This window comes from Gigantopelta aegis, chromosome 3 (genome assembly GCF_016097555.1).
Source record: "Gigantopelta aegis isolate Gae_Host chromosome 3, Gae_host_genome, whole genome shotgun sequence".
NCBI classification, from domain to species: domain Eukaryota; kingdom Metazoa; phylum Mollusca; class Gastropoda; order Neomphalida; family Peltospiridae; genus Gigantopelta; species Gigantopelta aegis.
The window spans coordinates 50,806,358-50,830,618 of NC_054701.1; the positions used below are offsets into that span (position 1 = coordinate 50,806,358).

General features: G+C 37.1%; 1 protein-coding gene across 1 annotated transcript; it reads left to right on the top strand.

The window, feature by feature from the left end:
• Positions 1-30: 30 nt before the first annotated feature.
• LOC121368191 (spindle and kinetochore-associated protein 2-like) lies at positions 31-24,043 on the top strand. The gene is made up of 9 exons (XM_041492822.1): positions 31-76; positions 4,458-4,541; positions 5,697-5,792; positions 8,369-8,449; positions 9,196-9,370; positions 15,255-15,382; positions 16,971-17,014; positions 18,132-18,207; positions 22,327-24,043. Exons 1-9 carry the CDS (start codon positions 44-46, stop codon positions 22,384-22,386), a joined length of 777 nt encoding a protein of 258 aa, XP_041348756.1. The 5' UTR covers positions 31-43; the 3' UTR covers positions 22,387-24,043.
• The last annotated feature ends 218 nt before the right edge of the window (positions 24,044-24,261 follow it).

A 24,261-nucleotide genomic window follows, 5' to 3' on the forward strand; every position in this document is an offset into this window, starting at 1 on the left:
ATCAACTTATTTTTGACGCAGAGGCGGAAACAAAATATCCAAAATGGAGAAGACCGTAGAAACTCTGGAGGCAATGGTTAGATATGTGTATTGTTATTATCACTATACAACTATGTACTGTTGTGCTGCAATTATACAGATGTAGCTTCAAACAACAGTTCCGTCTGGAGTTCAGACGGGGTGGGTTTTGTTTGAAATTATGCATTAAAAGCTTCAAATGGGAAGGACACAGCCCAGCGCTGGCAGTGGTAAACTTCGTCTTCTGAGGTCGACGACAGTCACTCTTCACACCTATATTTTGGCTTCGTACACAATACATATAACATATCCAACTGTAATTTTTTGATATGATATATTCAACAAAAGTTACTTTTTATTTCTATCATCTTTTAAAAGTTAAACGTAATATTTTGTCCAGAATTAAGGTCGACGACAGTCACTTTTCATACCCTTGTTTTGGCTTTGTACAATAAATACATATATAGCATATCTTACAGTAATTTGACTTGAAATCCATATTTCGTAAAAGGTAAAAAAAATTAATCACAAGATTTTTTTTTTCAAACACATTCAGGTGCATTAGTAAGGCTCAAACACTAAATTTTCGATAGCAATTTTGTATTGCGATTTTTCCAGCATTCTCAAAAAGTCTCATGATACTGGCCATCGCGTATATACATACATACATACATACATACATGTAGTTATTACTTATAGATACAGACATGACTGTTACACGTATATACAATATATATAGATATATATATATACACACACACACACATATATATAGATAGATAGATAGATAGATATATACTACTCAAAAGAATTTAAGGGTCCAAAATTTATAACCAAATAAGTTTCAGAGTGTATTAAATTGATGATGTAAACTACACCAAAAATTTAATTTATTGTTCCATATTTACAAAAACCACAAATAAATGTCAAAGTTGAAGGTTGTCAAACATGGATTTTACACATTAGAACATTCGTTTAATAGTGTGTGAATCCACCCCTGGCGCGAATACACTCAACACATCGTTGCCTCATGCTGTTGATCAGACGTCTGAAGAACTCTTGGGGAATGGCCTGCCACTCTGCCATAAGAAGTTGACCCAGATCATGAAGGTTGGCCGGAGGGGCATGGTTATCCCGAACTCTCCTGCCTAATTCGTCCCAGGCGTTCTCTATTGGGGCCAAGTCAGGCGAATATGCTGGCCAATCCATCCTGGCGATACCTTGTTGTTTGAGAAAGTCCGTTACCACCCTGGCGCGGTGGGGTCTGGCATTGTCATCCTGCAGAACTGCCCCGCCGCCAATCTGCTGAAGGCCTGGGAGAACCAACGGCCGGATAATCTCATTCAGATAGCGGATTCCATTCAGATTGCCATCCACCACATAGAGGGGGGTCCTGTGGTGAATAGAGATGCCGCCCCACACCATGACGCTGCCACCACCGAACCGGTGACGTTGTCTAACGTTAACGTCAGCAAGGCGCTCCCCAGGACGTCTGTAGACACGAACCCGACCGTCGTTGAACTGGAGACTAAACCTGGACTCATCAGTGAACATCACTCGACCCCACTGAACACGTTGCCACCGCAGATGAAGCGTGCACCAGTGACGTCTGGCCGTTCTGTGACGTGGTAGGAGTGGTGGTCGAACAGCCTGGCGACGGCAGCGTAGATTATTGGCTCTCAGACGATTGCGTATGGTTTGATCAGACACTCAAGTTCCAGTCGCAGTCCGCAGATTGTCACGTAATCGGCGTGCAGTGGTTGTGCGTTGACGTAGAGCCATATTGGTGATGTAGCGGTTTTCTCTATTTGTAGTGCTTCGGGGTCTTCCCTAATGTGGACGATTTCGAACAGAATTCGTTGCTTGGTACCGTTGCCACAGTCGGCCAACGACATTCTGACTGACACCAAGTCTCAGAGCAACATTTCTTTGCGTATTGCCATCCTGAAGCCAAGCAATAGCCCTTCCTCGATCTTCGATAGTCAGCTGAAGTCGTACCATTGTCGAATTTGGAGTGTGCACCGTACACGAACGCAAGCTCCAATTATACGGAAATTCAGCATTGGGAACATGGAATACACGTGCAAAGCGTGCAAATGAAGCGCTTTGTGAAAAAGCAAGTTATGGGCACTTAGCAGACCTTTCGCTTTCGCCCTAATTTACGTGCAAATGTAAGCATGTTTTTGCCATTAGAACTAGTCGACAGTGTCAATGACAGTGGATTTTAATTCATTTATGGGTTGCTTAGACCCACTTTCGTCAAAGTGGAACAATACCATGCGTGACATTATGGTCTAGCTAATATAATTGACATTCAGAAAATAATGTCGAAAATATCGTCTGACTCTTAAATTCTTTTGAGTAGTATATATATATACTGAAGGCCAAAAGAAACTTTACCATAGTTTTAAATCACTCTGGTGTAAAAACAACTAAAGATAGTCGCATGAGGTAAAATATATTGACTAGATCAATATGTCAACATTAACATAACTAAAAATGAGTGTCATTCAGCATCTGATAATGACGTCACATTTTCCCAAAGCGAGGTGGTGTACACAAATCGAGCTTTCAACTTCATGGACGACATGCAAAGCATACAATCACTCAAGTCCAATAACAAGTCACATTAATAGCGTGTGTGACCACCCCTTGCCCCAATACAAGCAATAATTCTCCGACACATAGAAAAAATCAGTCGTCTGATGAGGTCACGTGGGACGCGTTGCCATTCTTCTTGAAGGGCCTGGATCAGTTCCTGTTAGTTGACTGGAGGGTGTGGTTGTTGTCGAACACGGCGATCCAAAACATCCCAGAGGTGTTCTATGGGGGACATGTCTGGGGAGCGTGCAGGCCACGGCAATACGTTTACGTTGTTGGCTCTAAGGAAGTTCTGTACGATTCTGGCTGTATGAGGTCTGGCGTTGTCTTGCGGAAAAATGACACCACGTGGCTGCCATTGGAGAAATGGTATTGCAGTTGGACAAAGAATATGTCATCCCTGTAACGTTGAGCTGTTAAGTTTCTGTGAACGATGACCATTGGTGTCCTTTCCTGTGCACAGATACCTCCCCACACCATGACACTCCCTCCACCATATGGCACAACCTCCTGAACGCAAGAAGCCACCACTCGTTCTCCCCTACGGCGTTACACATGCTGTCTTCCATCAACTCTGAACAAACAGAACCGACTTTCATCAGTGAAAAGAACCCGCAGCCAATCACGTCGCTGCCAACGTCATACAGTCCTAGCCCATGTCAGTCTCAAACGACGATGTTGTGGTGTCAGTAAGTGTCCTCTATATGGTCTGTAAGCCCTTATTCCATGAGTCCTGAGTCGCCTGGCCACTGTCTGTCTACTAACCCTGTGACCTAAGGCATTTATTGCTGATGACGTCACTGTTAGGAAGCGATTTCGTAGATGCAAGGTACGCAAGTACTGGTCATCACGGGGCAAAGTCACCCTGGGTCTGCCTGTTCTTGGCCTGTCTGATGTCTGCCCTGTTTGCCTGTAGCGTTGCATCAAGTTTGTAACAGTAACACGGGAACAACCGAAGGTTCTGGCGATGTGGGCATGAGTGGCTCCAATCTGTATTATACCCAGGGCTCTCTCGCGTTGTTCATGTGTCAGTCGTGGCATTCCTATGGTGGTTTTTTTATCTGTGTGGATGTCTGACATGCCGTCTAAACTGTTTTTATACCCTTATTGCACGTGCAATTGCTGTTGTTCATAGTGCACGAGTTTTTCACTTTTCTGTGTGTTCCACCCAAAACGTGCAGTGGGCGGGTATAATTTTTTGCATACATTATTGTTGTGTTTGGGCTATGTGTTTTGGATTGAGTTACTTTTTAAAAACAATTAATTTTTTCTTAAATTCCAAATTGAAAATGGTAAAGTTTCTTTTGGCCTTCAGTATATATATATATATACATGTATATATATATATATACTGACAGATACACACACACACACACATATATATATACTGACAGATACACACACACGCACACATACACACGCACGCACGCACACACACACGCACATGCACACATGGCTAGCTCTGGCACCCACCAAATTCGCCAGTTGAGAATTTCAGGAACAATTGGCAAATTTTATTTTGATTTGGTGAAAAAATTTCATGTAATAATTGGTATTTTGTGTGGATTTTGCATCTTTAAAGATAATTTGGCGAATTATTTTGCTCACCCAGAGCTAGCCCTGACACACACACACACACACCACACCACACACACCACACCACACCACACACACACACCACACCACACACACACACCACACCACACCACACCACATGCCCCGCCCCGCACCGCACCCCACCGCTCCCCGCACACACACACACACACACACACACACCACACCACACCACACACACACCATTGTTGTATACTGGTACATTGTATTATTTTGTTTTTCAGTTTCAAAAAGCTGATTCAGATTTGAACTATTTGTCAAGGAAGCTTGAATTTGAATTTGAAAACACAGCAAATGGGAAAGAACAGGTGAAGACATTGTGTAACTCTGTTGTACATACTGTTCAGTTAGTGTAAAGATGTGTAACTCTGTTGTACATACTGTTCAGTTAGTGTAAAGATGTGTAACTCTGTTGTACATACTGTTCAGTTAGTGTAAAGATGTGTAAATCTGTTGTACTGTTCAGTCAGTCCATCTCCTGGTCCATTCCTTGATGTGCTGAGGTAGCTTGCATGTCTCAATGACTCGGAGAGCTATGTCAGCTGGAGCATCAGCTCCTGGTAGGGTCATCCAAGCTGGACTGGCCAAAGGGTAGAGACTATTGACTAATATGGACCGGACAGACGGAGGATGTGAGTCAAGAAAGACAACTGTCTACGAGAAGCAAACTTCAAAATCAAAACTGGGCTGGAGAGGCTCAGCATCCTAGTAAGGAAACTCCTAGGAGAAAGAAAACTCCAAACTCAAACCAAGTCCACTGAAGTCAAGAGTACAGAAGCTATACATAAGCAATAACATGGAAACCAAAAGGAAATGTCTGTACATGCACCAAGCTCTATGATCATCATCAGTCAGTGTGATAACAAGCATTAAATCCTTATCACATTTCAGTGTATCAGGCACACAGCATAAATTTAATACAGTTCTGTTTGTGTGACAGCATAAGCATTAGAGCCTTGTCCATTTCAAAGTGTATCAGACATAAGGCATAAATTTAATACAGTTCTGTCACTGTTATAACATACATGTAAGTATTAGATCCTTGTCACATTTCAAAGTGTATCAGAAACACATACAGCATAAATTTAATACAGTTCTGTTCTATCATACAATACTTCAACGTAAATTGGACAGCTGTCACACATGATATACATGTATGTAAATTTATTATTTAATGCAGTCAAGGCTTTCGATCTTACTAATTTAGGCACAACGAGGACTTAAAAAATTTGTCTTTTTTCTATAGCCGTTTTTAAAAATAAATCTTGTTAGCTAAATGTTACTTGAATTTGGCCACCAATTTTCTGCTCAAATTCACCAAATTGCTATTAATTTTTGGTGACCAGCTTAAACGCTATAAACATAGTTTTTGGTGAAAATTATATCATTTTTAACTATAGTGACTATAATGAGATAACGCATCAAGATAACAACATTTGACTGTATATATATCATTATGGCAGATGAATCCGGTTAGAATGATGCAGAAGATAGGAGAAATAAAGAAGGAATATGCAGGGATTGTTCAAGAAGCTGCTGCTATTCACCAAACACAGAAGGTCAGTTATTCAGCAGCAGGATGCTATAACTTACTTGCATACTAATTAATATGTAGCTATAGGGCTGAAACATACCGGGTAGCTAGGGCATGCAACTTTAACATCTGGTCTGTGTGGGTTTATGAAAAGTTGCATACATGTATGTACATGAAAATTTGAGGACCTGTAAAAAAAAAATAGAAACTATAGTATATTTTTCATCTTTGGGTATAGAAAAGTCTTAGGGAATGATAATTTTTTATATAATATGTGTTAATTTATTTTGTAAAAAAGTAGAAAATGTCCATTAGTGATAGATTAGAGTAGTTTTTGTGTTAGCAGTGTCATTAACTCCTATCCATACAGCTTTCCAACGTGAAATATGTAATTTTGAACCTACATTATTCAACTTCAAATTGTACCCTCCCCAATTTCACACTATTTTGATGGGTGTCATAGTTTAGAGGACATATTACTGCTCAGTCTAATTACCAAAATAAAATTTACAAAAGAACTTATTAATATTTTATTTTATTTATTTTTTTAAACACCCTACGATCTTGATCCATGATGTTTATGAGTTTATTTTCACTTTCAATCGACGATGAGTAATCCATCCATCATCTACTTCAAAGTCTGTATTATCAGTTATTTTCGGCGACTACATCCTTACAAATCTTAAGTTTTCATTAAATAATAATGTCCAACATGTTTTAAAAGAAATAATTATAGAAATAGCGAGAAATCGAACCCATGTGTGTGTTACGTCATCAATAACGTTTACACAAATTTAGACTGGTTTTTGTTTGCTTTTCGATATTGCGATAACTTAAATTCAAATACCAGTCAACAAAATACACTCAACATGTCATTCTACCATGTTCTAGCATTCATAGAATCAAGATAGATAACTCCTGTTCATGAAGATCGGCTGCGTCTCGACTGCAGTCGAGAATGGGAAGGAAAGAGTTAACATCCATTCTTTCGTTTGGTAGTGATAGTTTGGTAGTGATAGCGTTGGTAGTGATAGCGTTGGTAATGATAGCGTTGGTTTGAAAAATGATTTTGGATAGTTGGCTTTTGGCGAGCATTGTAAAGTTTAGGAAAAGTTATAAAAATTCAGGCAGCTAAAATTGTATGAGCTCTGAATGTGAGAGAAGAAACACCCCTGAATGCTGGTTGTAATTAAGTATTAATTGTAAGTATTTTCCCACCACTTGGACCCTGTATTCCTCAGCCTTTGATACAACAGTTCAGAAACACTAGTTGTATTGGACATAGCCCAGTGTTTCTATCAATGTGAGAAAAGAAACACCTGTGAATGCTGGCTGTTTTTAAGTATTAATTGTAAGTATTTTCCCACCACTTGGACCCTGTATTCCTCAGCCTTTGATACAACAGTTCAGAAACACTAGTTGTATTGGACATAGCCCAGTGTTTCCACCATTGGTGATCATGACCTAAACATGTATCAACCCTTAGGTTTGAACTTTATTTTCAACTCTATCCTGCAGTATGCAAAGCTTTTTCTGTTTCATTATATATTGCTGAGAAATCACTAGTGCAAAATCCACAACAATCTGCATTTTGTCAAAATAAGGTACATACAATTTTAAGAACAAGGTAACCAGAAGTTTGTTCACATGATTTTTACCAAAACAGCTGGCTACATGAATTATATTATTACAAATCATCAATAAACAGTTTCTTTAATAATTTGTAAACTTAAAGCTGCATAACTGATATGTGAACTGAAGGATGGTTTGTTCGAAGTATTGTGCCCTGTACTGTTGGATAATTACAAATCAGAGGTGATATGTAGGGAAATTTAGTTGTTGCATCTACTGTTAGAGGTGCATGCATGTGTGTATATACAGTACAATACAATACCAGCTTAAATTATTGTCGCCATTGAAGGGGAGCAATCATTCTCCTGAGACTAGTTCTAGGAGAGTAATTTTAGCTCCCCTTAGCATGTGGATATATATGGTATCAACATGACATTGTTGATAATATATGATGTCATATTAATGTGAGTTTATGATCTGAGGTTATCAGACAACACTTTTAGATGAATATTTGTTATAAAAACCTTCCTTATAAAAGCTATCTTATTAATTTGTAGCGTTAAATTTTATTTAACACATCAAACACAGTAAATATTATAAATTGTAATTTATTTAAGATAAAATGGACAAATAAAGAAGTTACTTTTTTGGCCATCTCTGTCTAGTTTATTTACATGATAAAATGGACAAATAAAGAAGTGACCTTTTTTCAGCCGTCTTTAGCTTTCTGTGTAAAATAGTTTATTTACTGAATAGATGAGAGAGAAAGACTTCTATCACATGCAGTCTTGTGGATAGCCTCATCCCAGGTCGAAAAATTCCACCACCTCAGGTGTACTTTTTTTTTTCTATCCCACATGACCACATATGATGAAGTCTTATAATCCTAAAATGGCTCCCCCATGATCTAAGGTGAAGGAACAGTTATTAATCAGTCTCCTCAATGTTTTTCATGGTGAGGTCTTACATATATGGATAGAACTAATGTAACTTTTATTTTGGTATTAAAATGTACACATATTGTTCCAGGAGGCTATGGATTATTTCCGGTCCCAACTACTGGTTGCTTGTCAAATGTTGCAGAAGCTAGAAAACAGAACAGGATCAGAGGTAACACTTCTTTATTCTAGAATGGCAGTATGAAAATAAACTGAATCAGTCGTTTTTTCTTAAGAGCCATGCATTGGAGTACATTTACTTGGATTATTTGGACAAATTGGGACAGACATTTCGTATGTGAGATTCTTGAAATGTCTGGATTTTCTTTTTGTCCCAACCAGAGTACAGTGCATATAATTGATCCCGTGCTGCTAATGGAGTAAGGTATCTGGTTTCCTCTAAGTCTGAGTAAAAATGTTTGACATTCAGAAGCCGATGATTAATAAATCCGTGTGCTCTAGTGGTGTCATTGAACAAAACAAACTTAACTTTTTTATTTCATTCTGTTTTATGTACTTGTAAGTTCTTTAAAATAATTATATTTTCTGTCTTTGTTAATTAATTGGGGCGGGACATAGGCCAGTGTTAAAGTGTTCGCTTGATATGCAGTCGGTCTAGGATCGATCCCCACTGGTGGGCCCATTGGGCTGTTTCTCATCCCAGCCAGTGCACCACGGCTGGTAAATCAAAGGCTGTGGTATGTGCTATCCTGTCAGTGAGATGGTACATATAAAAGATCCCTTACTACTGATGGAAAAATGTAGCAGTTTTCCTCTCTAAGACTATATGTCAAAATTACAAAAATTTGACATCCAATAGCCGATGATCAATGTGCTCTAGTAGTGTGATTAAACAAATCAAAGTTTAACTTGAGCATATGATATACCCTGTTTAAATAAGGTATAATTACATTTCAGGGAATGGAGCAACCTGAAGCGATAGGACAGCTGGAGCAGATGCTAGGGATTGACCTTTCACAAGTGGACTCTGACCCAAAACCTTCCAGTCCTATACCGGTTGAAGAAGTGGGAGGCAACTCTAACAAGATGGCTTGCCCTGTGGATTCGACCTGTATATCTGCTGAATCATCTAGTAAAATAATTTAGTTTTTAATACTTTGTCTTATCAGTAACATTTAATACCTAAAACTTAGTTTCTGACCTATTTTGAATTTATTTATGTTACTATTCATTTTGTTATTATGTTAAAGGCATATTCGGGTGTTGTTTAAGTGCACAACTGCCGCGCATATACGAGACAATACTCCAGTAGCTTATTGAATTGGAATGACGTCAGTATTATAATGATATCACAATGCATCTCCTTACAATAACAATAAACTGGGTTTATGTACCGTATTTGACCGGAAATAAGCCCAGGGGCCCAAGACAACTCATTGTGAGCTTAGCATGGGGTGGGCTTATTCCCAGACAAGGGGCCAGTTTTGTTGGAAAAAAAAAAAAAAAAATTAAAATAAATAATAATAATTAAATGAACTAGGAAGAAAACAAAAACGTTCAGTAGCACATCTATTAATTAGTGTTCCATTAATAAATAATAATTGTTTATTAATTAAATTGTTTTTTTTTACTAGTATCTAATTATCAGAAACACCTTCTATGTTACAATTACTTACCAGTGCTGTTTATTTACATCCATAGTTGTTACATAGTTGTTTATTTACATCCAAAATTTAATGCTGCGAAGACTTAAACAACAGCAATTAACAACAAACTCAATAGCGTATACACGCGTTTCTAACACAGGCAGCTAGCTGACACTACAAAAGAGTTGTCAGTCTAGGTCATTGTTCTTAGCCAATCAGAATAAGGTATTTGCCTAATTAGCATTAACTGCGGACCCAGTGTGGTGGTAAAAATAGACATTGGTTTTAGTTCAGACTTGGGCATGAGTACTTCAAAGAAATACTGCAGGCATGAAATTGAAAACAATGTTACACATTGTTACTGTTAGACTGCTAAATCTCACTGGTGGTAAAATATTGTGTTACATTTGTGTTTAATTATCTGCAGGAGGTATGACCTTTTAAATGAACTTTGAGCAAACTTGCAGTTTCGTGTTATTTATAAGGTGACGAAGTTGGGGATGGGCTTATTTACGAATGAGGGCCTAATTTCTTAAATGCTATCAAAACGGAGGGGGGCTTATTCAAAGACATGGGCTAATTTCGGTCAAATAGGGTATTCCATCATCAAAATGCCAGCAAAATTCCAATACAAAATTGCTATTGAAAATATTTTGTTTGAAAATTACTAATGCACCTGATTGTGTAAGAAGACAATCTTATAATTAAAAAACAAACAATTTACAGAATATTGATTTGAAATGAGATTACGGTAATATATATTATAATTATTATTTAATGTACCAAGTCAAAATGAGGGTGTGAAAAGTGACTTCTATCCAAAACTTGCTAACTGGAGACACTGGCACGGTCAACGGATCCTATACATGGGTCCAAATTGCGAGTGTAACAGATGGCTACTTGAGTATTATGTAATACTGGCCCAAATCAAATTAATACACAATTACATACAGAGGCGGATTCATGATTTTTCTAGGGAACCGTGCAACATTTAAAAAGGGCACCTATGTTATTCAAAAGTATACTAACGTAATCTTCCACAAAAATTATCAAGCTGAGCAAGATACTTGATATTCTCCCACAAAATTCCAATAAATGCATTGTATTCATGTGCTATACCTTAATGTGTCGGGGGGAGGTGAACACCCCCAACATACCCCCTTGGTTCCACGTCTGACATACATGTGTGTTATAAGATGCTTTCTGGTCTATTTGTAGAGTTGTATACATTTTAGTATTGTTAGAAATATTTATAATTAGACAAGACAGTGTTATTGCATTTTTAATTACACAACGTTGTAAATATTTGTTTTAATAGGCTGGTAATTTTTAGTAAGTAGACATGTTAGTAGTCTTTATACAAGATTTGTGGGAATTTTTGAGTGGTGAAAAAAAGAAGATATATTAGCCAAAATGTGCTGATAAAATATGAAACTGAAGTTTAAATATATTCAAATAACTCAGCATTTTTGTTAAGAACATACAAATGTTAATGGATATTACGTTGTACCAAAATAATTTCTATAATGCACACATATACATTAAAGTTGACATGTATTTCAATTTAAAACTATTAGGTATAGATTAAGGCAAATTTTAATTTTAAGGTATTTGTTCACAAAATAGGAGAACATGACACAATGTCAGAGATGAGTAAAAAAAATCTAGCCCATTGACACCCCATTTTTTTTGGGGGGCAGATAAGGGTTCTGATATGCTTGTAGAATAAATAGGTGAAAAATTAGCGCATTTTGAGTGGTAGAAATATTTATAGCGTATGCCTTGTTCAATCCTTACAAACTGCACCACAAATGTTCATATATATATTTTTTGTTTTCTGAAAATAACATACTTCAGATAGTTTTTGATAGCCTATGACTTGAGAATTAGAAGTTTTAAATGTTTTATTGAAAATCTTAACAAAATATATAAAAAAAGAAGTTAAACAATTGACATAATAACCCCCCCCCCCCATGCTGCAGGGCTAAAAAATTGCTCGCATCTCCGAATCCGATTCGCGCAAGCATAAAAAATCTGAATCTATTTGGATTCACATAAAAATTTTCAAAAAATTTATCAAATTGAATAATCAGTGAGTAAAACATTACCGAATTGACAAAAAAAAAAAAAAAAAAAAATAGTCTGCTTATCGAGCTTCAGTTTAAACTGGCTTCAAAAGCATAACATACATTCAAATCCGTGCATGTTCGAAATATAGTGGTTTATCAAGACTAATCTGGCCTGGAGCCAAGAGCTGGTTGGCCCATTTCTGTGAACCAAATTACCAACGAAGAGAACCGAAAGAACCGAAAAGAACATGTTTGTTCAGTTCTTACATACCGTAATAACAATAGACAGTAATTAAGTGTTCCCAAATTTAGTAATACATCAAACATTTCTATGTTAGTTCGCTGATATTGTGTTCGTAACCTTGAATTACCTGCTCTTTTTAATCAATACATCTTTTTGTTGGTTGTGGAAATGTGCTTCAGTAATATCAATACAAACATTGAACCAGTGCGCAAAATACATCGGCAAAAGTATCCCATGCGCTGTTTACGAATAAGCAATCTTCGAAAAGTAATGGGCTGCATTCAGCCAAACTGAGCGGAAAAACGTCTTGCCAGACTGGTTTGTGCGGTTCACGGTAAACAAAATGGCCACATTGGAAACCAATCAAATAGTTTGCAAACGTTAGCAAAACGTTTGCTGGCTGAACTTGGGGCTGGTAAGACACCTAAAAACACTGACTGTAAAGGAAAAATGGAACCAACAAATAATTTTTTTTTTAGTTTTGGGGGTTTTTGCTTTAAAATTGGATAAACTGTTATTCTTTCCAGTAAAGAGTAAGGTTGTTTTTTGTTTTTTTTAATACATATACAGTTAGTAGCATATGACACAGAATTCTATATGCTAACATGGGTGATGAAGTTCTTCTCTGAAAATTTTTAGAATCGGAGAATTCCCGTGGACTGCTTCCATTGGAATCCACATGGATTCTTGTGAAAAAAGCTGAATTTTTAGCCCTGTGCTGGAATGTTGTTAAACGTCTCTTCTGTTCTATTCTATTGAAATACACTCCCTAATTGATCAAGGGTATAGCATTTAACATTGTCGTAAAAATTATATGTCCCATGAATATTTGAAATAATTACATGCATTGTGTACTTAAGTACTGCATTTATTGCAAATGTAAAGGTTCATAATGATAGTTGCATGCAGTACAAAAATACTGTTTAGTGAAATGATCGAATGCTGCTTTTTTATCAGAGTGAAAGAACAGAACAATATTAAACATAACATTGGTGAATCATGTTATAATATACTGAACAGCATTGAAAATGCACCACCAAGAAATGTTTGGATTTCGAAAAGAATACCTGAGCAATAAATGTTTTTGTTGTTAACAGCAATAGATGGATGATTGATAATGACAACAAACAAAAAAGGATGCACAATCATTGATTAGTTTTAATTCATCTACATATGAAAGACACATGGGGTCACAATAAAAAGTCAATAGCGCGTAAGACCACCATCTGCAGTAACTTAAGCCATGCAATGTCTTCTCACTGACCCAATAAGTCTGCAAATAGTGTTCTGGGGGATAGCATTCCACTCCTGCTGTACTGCGTTTTCCAGTTCTCTGAGGTTATTCATTTGTGGACGACATGAGATGCGTTGACCAAGGTAATCTCAAAGATGCTCTTTTGGCGATAAATCAGGGGACAGTGCTGGCCATTCAAGCAAAGGGACATTATTGTTCACTAGATACTGTGTTGTAACACGGGCATTGTCTTGCTGAAATGTGTGCATATACCGATGCTAATGAAAGAAGGGAATGACGTGATTTTGCAAGATGTTATCCCGGTAGTAAATGGCATTCATTCTGCCACAGCAAACATGGAGTGCTGTTCAGTGATGATAACTGATCCCGCCCCACACCATGACACTCCCTCCACCACATCGATCCGTCTGGACAAGGCAGTAATTGTGGTAACGGTTTTTCCATGCGTACGCCACACCCGCAGCCGACCATCAGCATTCCTTAAATGGAAACGGGATTCGTCAGAGAATAGCACACCATGCCAACATTGTAATCTCCAATGATAGTACCTTCCTGCCAAACGTCGGCGCTCATTTCGATGTCGATCATTCAGGATAGGTCTAACATATGGTTGTTGACTGAAGACGGTGACGCACAGTGTCTGCTCTGATAACCCCTCGTCGACCTTGGACAGTTGATGCAGTCCTGGCAGCTTGCAGCGTTCGTTCACGAATATGGAGGCGAACAATATGGCGATCTTGTCGTGGTGTCGTTGGCCTGGACGTGGACAGTCCCTGGTGGTTCCTGTCTGCTGGTATCTCCTGTGGAGTCTAGTGATTGTTGAATGGTGGCATCCAAACCGCTGTGCAATGACTCTACTCGAAATACTGACTTGAAGCATGCCTAAGGCACGTTCACGTTCCTCAGCTGTCAACCTTGCCATCACTTGTATAATGTTCCCTCAAAGACCGCTTCATAAATGAAAGTGGCTTTTCGGAGACCATCTTTTATAGCCCCAATTAGCATGATTTACACATTCAATTTATGTTTTTCATGCTATGCATGCAATATGTTGTGTTTTGGTGTTGTGTTTCATATGGAGTGTTCAGGTAATTGTTTTTGTAAGTTATTCGTGGTCATTCATGGTCTATAAGGTAGTACAGTACTTATTCATTGATATTTTTAATGCTGATATACGTCCCATTCACATTTGTTATCATCAACTGGTGGTGCGTTTTCAATGCTGTTCAGTATATTATTATTCTTTTTCGGTAATGTTAAAATCTTGATTAATTGGTGTTAATTTGTACTTTGTCCAATTCACAAAAGTAAATGCTTGATTAGTTGTTTAGCACTATTTAATGTATTTGATGTGATTTGATTAATTTTTAAAATTAAAATGAACAAATCAAACTCCATTTTAACAGCAAAGTTGCTATAGAAAATGTTGTTCAGACCATTTAATTATAACAATCATTAGTGTTTTGCCATGATTATTTCGTGACTGCCAGGATTACTGTAGACAATTCTGTTTCTTCTAGCATCATGGCCACATGGTACTCGATCCTCAACTAATTATGATATGAGTGGTCTCTATGTTCACTAAATACCAATATTTTTTATTGTAAGAAAACTTATTATTTTAATGCTGCAATCCAACAAGAGTTGGGGAAACAGATTTATTCTTATGTTTTGATACTGTTCATATAGGTGTATTGCAGAATGACATTTTAGCTCTTTGACAGGTTTTTGTACTTAAAAGTTAGTACTGTAGAGAAAACCGAATGATGCAGTTTGTCTCTAACTTGTTTTATATTACACAGTGAATCGACCGGTTTCACCAGTTTCACGAAGAGCATGTTCACGGGAATGTATTGAAATTGACCAGGCAGAGTTTGAATCAGTTTCATCACTTGTCAGAAGAAGGGTCAAGTTAGCAGATGTCAATATTGTAAGTAATTTAACGCATTGTTTATTATCCCTTCACAACAAGCCCTGTAAGTCAGACTTGGCTGTAAGTAGAGTCCCTAATTTCGAAGCCTGAACACAGTTGTTTTTAATGTCCCATCTGTACATCTTAGTTTCAGCAAATGACAACAATGAATGGTTCAAAATTATTCTTGGAATTTTGGCTTTGAGGTTTGGACATTGCATGGTATCCGATTTCCAATTAAATCTCCTAGCAGCAACAGAGAATATGAACTTATTAGATGGCAAATATTGTTTCACTATTATGTTAAAGCAATGTACAGCATGGTACTATTTACAGACAACCACTTTATTTCTTGCCCAGCTTTAGCACGGTGCTAGATAAATCTGTTTAGCACCCCTTTAGATCTGTCTAGCATGTTTTACGAAAATTGACGTCAAAACTCATGTGTTTCAAAATTTTGTTTGCTATTTCACATTGTATCATTGTTTTAAAAATATTTAAACAAATTAATATTTTCAACTTTATATTTGCATAACGTGGACTATATTTTTTCGCTTGTGATTAAATGAGTTTGTAGGTGAAATGTTTACGAAACGTTCTACAATAAACAAACCATACTTAACTTATAGAATTAATGTTTTGTTACTGTAATTAAATGGGCAAGAAAAAGAATCAATCACCGTTGTGAGACCTCGATGTCCCTCGGATTGGAATTGCCTTGTCTATACCTCACAACGGTGACAGATTACTATCATATCTAGTGTAAAACAGAAAGTTGAATGCATGTCTGCCATTTTAACAATGTAAGAATAAAGTTCTGTTGTGGAAATTAAACTGGTTTTTAACCCAAATGATTTTTGTCCCTGTCTCCTAGTAAACTATACAGAAACCAGTCTAAACTATTTTTAGTGAAAGCGGATTAAAATTTATGAATCTGATCGCGGACATATTGTACATAAAAGCTTGTTTGAAAAACGATTAATGCCAGCATTTACATATATCAATGTTTAAAGAGCATGGCCATTTGTGAACTGCTAGTGATAGAACTTATTACAGAGGCCGACAAGACATGTTCTGTTGCATCAACTAGCTATGTTTGCATTCATACAGAATGGGGAGTTGAGATTAGAGCTGGGCGGTATTGAAATTACAGGTTCAGTATTGGTATTTGGGGGGTGGGTGATATACCTCGGTATCGGTACAGTATTTGGTATTGACACAATACTAATATTGAGCTTTAAATGCACCCGAGTTAAGACTCACCTGTTTTTCTGTTGATTCTGAGGAAGAATGATCTCCATCTGTTCTTCTTTTCAACTAATTTGCATTCATCAGATATATTGTTAGTGCTTTTTTACTGAAAGGCGGGAAACATTTTGCAATACTGAAATGTTGGTATTTTGATATTTGCTTGGTACAGTAAATACATGTAGGTATTGACATGATACGGATACCAAACGGAATATATGGTATACCGACCAGCTCCAGTTGAGATACAAGTTTAATGAAGAAACGTAACCGAAGGAAAACTGTCATCAACTTGTTAAAGTATTGTGAACAGAATTATTTTATAGAGTTTTTAAAACATGGTATTCCTTGATTTCAGGTTTATAATCGATTATGGACTCACTTCAAAGAAGAAGGAAATAGGTATTTTAATTGTTTTGTGTGTGTGTATATATATACACAATAATTTTTGTTTAAAACTTAATTTAACAATCTACAATATCTGTTATAAAGTCTCTGCATCCAAAACTACAAGGACCAGTTGTTCAGACTTTAGTTAGCTTAACTAGTGAAGAGAAAAGTTAATATTAATAACAATCTAATTAAAATTAGCTCCACTATTACATGTGGATCTAACAGCAGCCAGTTGGAGCTCATGTCCACCAATCAAAACCTTACTTGCAGAATCATGCCAGTGATTTTAAAATAATTTGAAAACATTCCAAAATTATCCTGAGGGTATACGACATGTTTTGTGTGAAATTACGAATGCCTTAAAACATGTTTTATTTTATAAAATAAATAATTTGTAATGTAAAACTGAAGACTGATTTAGTTTTTTTTATTATAAATAAATAAATAATTTTTAATGTAAAACTGAAGACTGATAACCCACCCCGTACGTATTGGTATGGTTCGCTGTACTGCGGCCACTAAAATAGACTCGCCCGATATTTTTAGAATTTGTATGCTCCCAAATAACGTTATAAAAGGCGAAGTGTGATTGGTCAATATTTAAATTATTATTTACAGACGAAATGTTACCTGGACATTGGGGACTACGCAGTGTTGTTAGTTTTAAATCACTGGCAGGATTCTGCAAGTAAGGTTTTGATTGGTGGACATGAGCTCCAACTGGCTGGTGTTAGATCCACATGTAATAGTGGAGCTAATTTTAATTAGATTGTATTAATAATTAATTTAGTACTATATATCTTTGCCTGTAAGTCGACCCTGCCTATAAGTCGAGTTCCTATAAATTTAAAGCCCTGAATTTTTTATTTTTTTTATTGACCCGTTTATACAAACTAACCAATAAATATTAAAGTAATTCTTACTTTCAGCAAATGGGAATCATAAATGGCTCATATATACTTTATTTGAACAAAAGAAAATATTTTACAAACATTGGCTTGGTATATATCGCATTATAGCGTGTCAATCTGTAATCTAATAGTTTTTTGTATTAAAACAAAAATATTCAAATGACTAATATTAGGTAAGCAACATGTAATGAAGTACTGATTGCTGTCTGTTTCAGCACCCCACTCAGCACGTCAGACATGTACCAGCTGGGTTGGAAAATAACAGGATCCACTGGAGAGGCCAAACTCAAAGTGCGTTGAAAGCAGATTTTATTCAGATTCATTTTATCTTAGAAATTAAAAAATATAAGGGCCGAATTTTCAAAGCCTGTTTATTTCATGCGTGTAACTACATACATTTACAGTGCTTAGACACGTGCGTTTAAGAATAACAGACCGTAAATTTGGCCCTATATGTTTTTAAAGATGCCTAACATTGCAAACTTTTAGTGTAATTCTGTTTAACCTATTTTTCATTTGCACATGTAGTATAGAAGACTCAAATTTAATGATGGCCAAGCAGCAGATTTCCCCATTGTCCTGAAAATTAGAGTGTGTCATAGCCAAATTGGCTGTACATGTTTTATTTTGCATGTTACTAATTGATCATATATATGTACTTGAATGTGATGCGTGAAAAAAATTTTCTTCACAAAAATAATAATTTTGAATGGGTGCTATTCTGTCATATTGAAGTTTGCCTTGTTGTGCATAGCCTTACTAATGCCCTTAAAATATCTCTATCGGTTTAAGCCAAATGGCCGTACCCTCTAATTTGTCAAATTCAAGGCCTAAATATATAAAAATAATTTTAAAATTAGTACAAGAGATCATTTAATGGATTGTGCAAAATGAAATTGGTCACCTGAAAATAATTTTGCATAACCCATAAATGGAATATGCACATTTGTATTTCTTAGAGGCCTGCATTTCTAGAGTCCTTATATATTCAAATACTAAATATCAAAACATTAATTCAGTGGTGGTAAACTTTTTTTTTTTCATTTTAATTTTTATTTGATCTTGCATTCATATATTTAAATACATACAATACATCTACACAAAACTATGATTGTCACATTAAAACGAAATATACTCTTCAAAAAAAGAACCGCAAAAGGGTACAAATGGGTTATAACTCCGATTTTATGTTTCCTACCGGTTCATGCTTTGTGAATATAAGGTCATTGCATGTCCCAAACACATTCCCACGGTTACATTCGATAAAACGCAGCTACTGTACAATAAAGTTCCAAAATGTGAATATTCGCAAAAACGCAGCCACGTGCAAACCATGTCACCACTGCACGTGCGTTGTCTGCACGTGCAACATGAACACCGACAGTATAAAAGTGCAGGGTGTTCGCTTGCCTGGCCTCTGTATCTGGCCGACAGTTGACAATCCAGGACATGCCACGTCTCAGTGAACCGCAGAGAAACAATGCCATCGGCCGACTAGACGCAGGCGAATCCAGAACGGCCGTTGCCAGGGCATTCCATGTGTCCCCAAGCACCATCTCCAGACTGTGGGACCGTTACCAGCAACATGGATCAACACGTGACCTCCCTAGATCCGGTCGACCACAGGTCACTACCCCCGGGCAGGACCGCTACATCCGGGTACGCCACCTTCGGGAACGATTGACTACTGCCACCTCCACAGCCGCAGCAATACCAGGTTTGCGCAGGATATCCGACCAGACCGTACGGAACCGCCTACGTGAGGTAGGAATTCGTGCCAGACGTCCAGTTCGAGGTGTCATCTTAACACCACAACACCGTCGACTCTGACTGCAGTGGTGCCAGATTCATCGACAATGGCCTCAACTGCGATGGAGACAGGTGTGGTTCAGTGACGAGTCCCGATTTCTGCTCCGACGTCATGATGGAAGATGTCGCGTGTATAGGCGTCGTGGTGAACGTTATGCGGCAAACTGCGTGCAGGAAGTGGACAGATTCGGCGGGGGTAGTGTCATGGTGTGGGCAGCCATCTCACACACTGGCAGAACTGACCTGGTCCACGTGCAGGGCAACCTGAGTGCACAGGGCTACATTGACCAGATCCTCCGGCCACACATCGTTCCAGTTATGGCCAACGCCAACGCAGTGTTCCAACATGACAATGCCAGGCCTCACACAGCACGTCTCACAACGGCTTTCCTACAGAACAACAACATTAATGTCCTTCCTTGGCCATCGATATCACCGGATTTGAACCCAATTGAGCATCTATGGGACGAGTTGGACCGACGCCTCCGACAGTGACAACCACAGCCCCAGACCCTGCCCGAGCTGGCAGCAGCCTTGCAGGCCGAGTGGGCCACCATCCCCCGGGACGTCATCCGTACTCTGGTTGCTTCAATGGGCAGGCGGTGCCAGGCAGTTGTCAACACACGCGGAGGCCACACCCGGTATTGACTCCAGATGACCTTGACCTTGGTGGTGTGTCCTATCACTTACTCACAATGGACTAGAGTGAATTGTGAACAATCCTGCAACATTTGGTAATTATCGGACTCACCATTCAATAATTAAATCAATTCTCCAAATGTTACGACAATGTGGTTTTGCGTTTCTTCTTTTGAAGAGTATATATATCCATGAATATTATACAAACTTACAGATATTGCTTGATACATTTATGAAAATAAATAAGTGGTGGTAAACTTATAAATGTATTGCACAGCCTAATCTCTAACCTTGCTATACAGCTAGTTACATAATTATATTTAATATTTTACATCTTGTTCAAATGTTTATTCTGCATGTTAAGTTTGATGACATGTCAAATGTTTTGTTTGGATGGGGATGACAAGTGACTGCAGTGGGGTTACCGAGGTTACCATCTGGCTAGGGATCTTAACGCTATGAAATTGTAAAACGATCAGAGGTTGTGATGTCAGCCCAGCACAAGCCATAGTGACGTCATAGCTTATGATGGTTTTACAAATTCATAGTGCTATGATCGCTTCGAAAATATGGAATCTGGATCCCAACATGAAAAAGTCAAACATGGCTGGTGCAGACATTTGTATTTCACCATACACTGCACATGCTCACATTACAGCATATCAAGCAGTATCACTAAATATTATTACTGGTCAAAAGTAGTACTATACACTACAGATACATTTGTAGGTTATGAAAGGAATATTTTATTTAACGACATACTTTGCATATTTTAATTATGGCTGTTTGGCATTGCACATATGATTCATCTTTGTTTGATCCCCAATAGCCAATGTGTATTTTGTGCTGGGGTGTTAAACATTCATTCATTCATTCATTGGACATAGAACCACACAGATAATGATAGAGGAAACACGTTGATGCCATACTATGAGATACTTTTTTTAATAAGCAGCAAGGGATTTTTATGCATGATCACACAAACAGGATAATATACTGTAGATCCTGAAATTAATGTGTCCCTAAATTAATGTAAGCGATGGTGGGCAGACTAAAATGCGACATTAAATTAATGAGAGTGGTCTCCCTTTGAAATATTAACTTTCCTAATAATACACGTCTGTGTACGTTTCGGTTTAATCCAAGTTGCAGGCATCTTCAATGAGATCAACTTACTAACATGTCTGTGTACACATCATTTAACCTGTTTAGTCTTTAGTATTTTTAATGAGATAACTCACAGCATATTTTTGTGGCAATCATTTACATAACGTGTATAGTTACCTACATCTGGCAGTAAATTAGAATACAAAGTTTTAGGTAACTTGAACAGTAAAGACAAAAAAAACCGGTTGACTGCAATATTAGTGTGCTAAAACCCATTCATGCGTGATGGATCGTGTCGGCTTTTGACAGGGTGGCCAAAGAACCTGCAATCATCACATGTGGCTAATATCTTGCTGGACTATTGGACAGTTAGTCTGTCTCATCTACGATGAATTGTGCTCAGTTGTTTTATTAATGTATTAGAATTTTATTCTTTGTTTGTTTTAATAGTGTGTGACACACAACTTCTTCTTCTGTCTCGCCTACAATAAATTGTTTTCCAGTTCTGTTTTATAAATATATTACAATTTTAATATTTGTTTTTGTTTTAATAATGTGAAACACATATACAAAACAAAGAAATAAATGTGTAATATTATTAATGCTAATAACACAAACTCACATTTTTCACATTAATATTATGATTGCATTAATTTCAGGATCTACAGCATACCATGGTCTTTGGTACACCAGTTGTAGAGCATTGGCTTGAATGAGAAAAAGTGGGGCCACTTGATGGGAATCAATCCTAGGCCGACATCCAATAGCCGATGATTAATCAATGTACTCTAGTGGTGTTGTTAAACAAAACAAACTTTAACTTTGAAATGACATGGTTTTGAATTTTACTTTCAGGTGCTGCGGGCTTTAAAGCTTCTTAAGTTGTCATCAAAAGGAGAAGTGACCTTAACATAGTGCTGTTAACATCTCTCCAGTGTGGACAGACGGACAATACCTGTATCTGGGTATGAAACAAAGCACGGAATCCACTAGTGATGTACCTAGCCTACAATAGCTGAGCAGTGATGGCAGTAGAAAAAGAATGTCACTGTAATATAGGGTCTTTTCCAGCTAGACACAAATGACACGTTCAGGTGTAGGGTGGAGGGCCTACTCATGTGCTTTACGTTCTTGGTGATGGACACCTTCAAATGCAGGCTCTAAAAGTATTATAGAGGCAATATGTCATGTATATGGTATATTTGGTGCAATAAAGTGGAATTGATGAAATGTCTTGGATAACTAAACAAGGAAGTTGATTTAATCCATAGTGCTCAGATGAACAATGCATTCAATTTGTACAGCATTGTATTTTTATAATGGTGGTTTTGACCTCCATACAGTGCTATATGGTAATAATGATTACCCTCTGGACTTTAATAATTTACGTATAGCAGAATCTGTTCATAACTTTTTCGAATTGTCAAAATGCTTCACGTTTTAATTTCATAAAGCCATTTATCCTACATCACATTGTCACTTGCAAGTTTGGTTGCTGTAACGTGGGTGGTGGGTGAGAATCACTGATGTACATGTAAGTTAATCTTAGGAAATTGGGTATATTTATGTACCAATTATGTATACTAATTTCATGGTCTTTTAGACTTGTTTTTTATAATTGAGTACAAATTATGTAATTGTTTTTACTTCTCTGAAGAACATGTCAATTGATACATGTGTATATTATAAATTGTATGTGACAAAGTATGTGTGGAGAGGCATTAATATAGGCCAATGGCCTGTTTACCTGTCCTTTTCTTTTGTGAAATAAATGTTTAAACCATTCAATTTAAAATATAAGTGCTCACCTAAGAAGAGCATTAGCACACCTCTACGCACTACTAAATTTAATAAGAGGGGTGCAAAATATTGTGATGCTACTTTTAAACAAACAGCATTTCAAGTATATACATAACATATATATAATATGTGTGTGTGTGTGTGCCAGGACTGTGTGCTTGAACCTTAATTGGATATAAGCACGAAAGTAAATTGAATGCACACATTCTGATTACAGTGACATGATAATTAAACACATTTGTTACAAAACCCACTGACTACACAAATTGTATGACTTGTTAAGCGAAGCATCACTGCAATTACCTTAGCCCAGACGTTGATTACTCTGAAGTTGCCTCGACACGTGTATATGATGGTGTAGTTGAAAATACACATTCACTGGGCAGAGCTAATTGTTAATTGGAATATCACTCCATCAATGTGACTTACTAATCCAGTAGGTAACAAGACAAGTGTTATTTAGCGAGGCCACATTAACACAGTGAGTTTATGAATTTTGAGTGAGATGTGTCAAAGGGCTTAAAACCAAACATGAATGTTGTAGTCATACTATCACTATTTCGATGTAATTTTATACGCAACATCGTTATTAGAAATGTCAAATGCTCTTCCAGTCAACAAAAGACACGTTTTTTTCATATAATTTGACTAATATTTAGTATTCATAAATTCATATTGACATTAGTTGTTAATCTATTTTAGTGCTCATTTAGTGCATATTCAATGGATTCCATTGTGTTATGTAAATAATTCAAATAAATGATATTTCCAATCTATTTCTTATGTTATAATTGTATATGATTTTGAATCAACTTAAAAGGATAGTAACCCACTAATAAGACCACCCCACTAATAGGACCATATTAAGTCAATGGGTGGTCTTAATAGTGGGGTTTCACTGTGTGGATATGTGTGTGTGTATATATATATATAATAAGTATTGTAAATCATTTAAATGTATTGTCACAAAGTCAGGTGTTGCAACCAAAT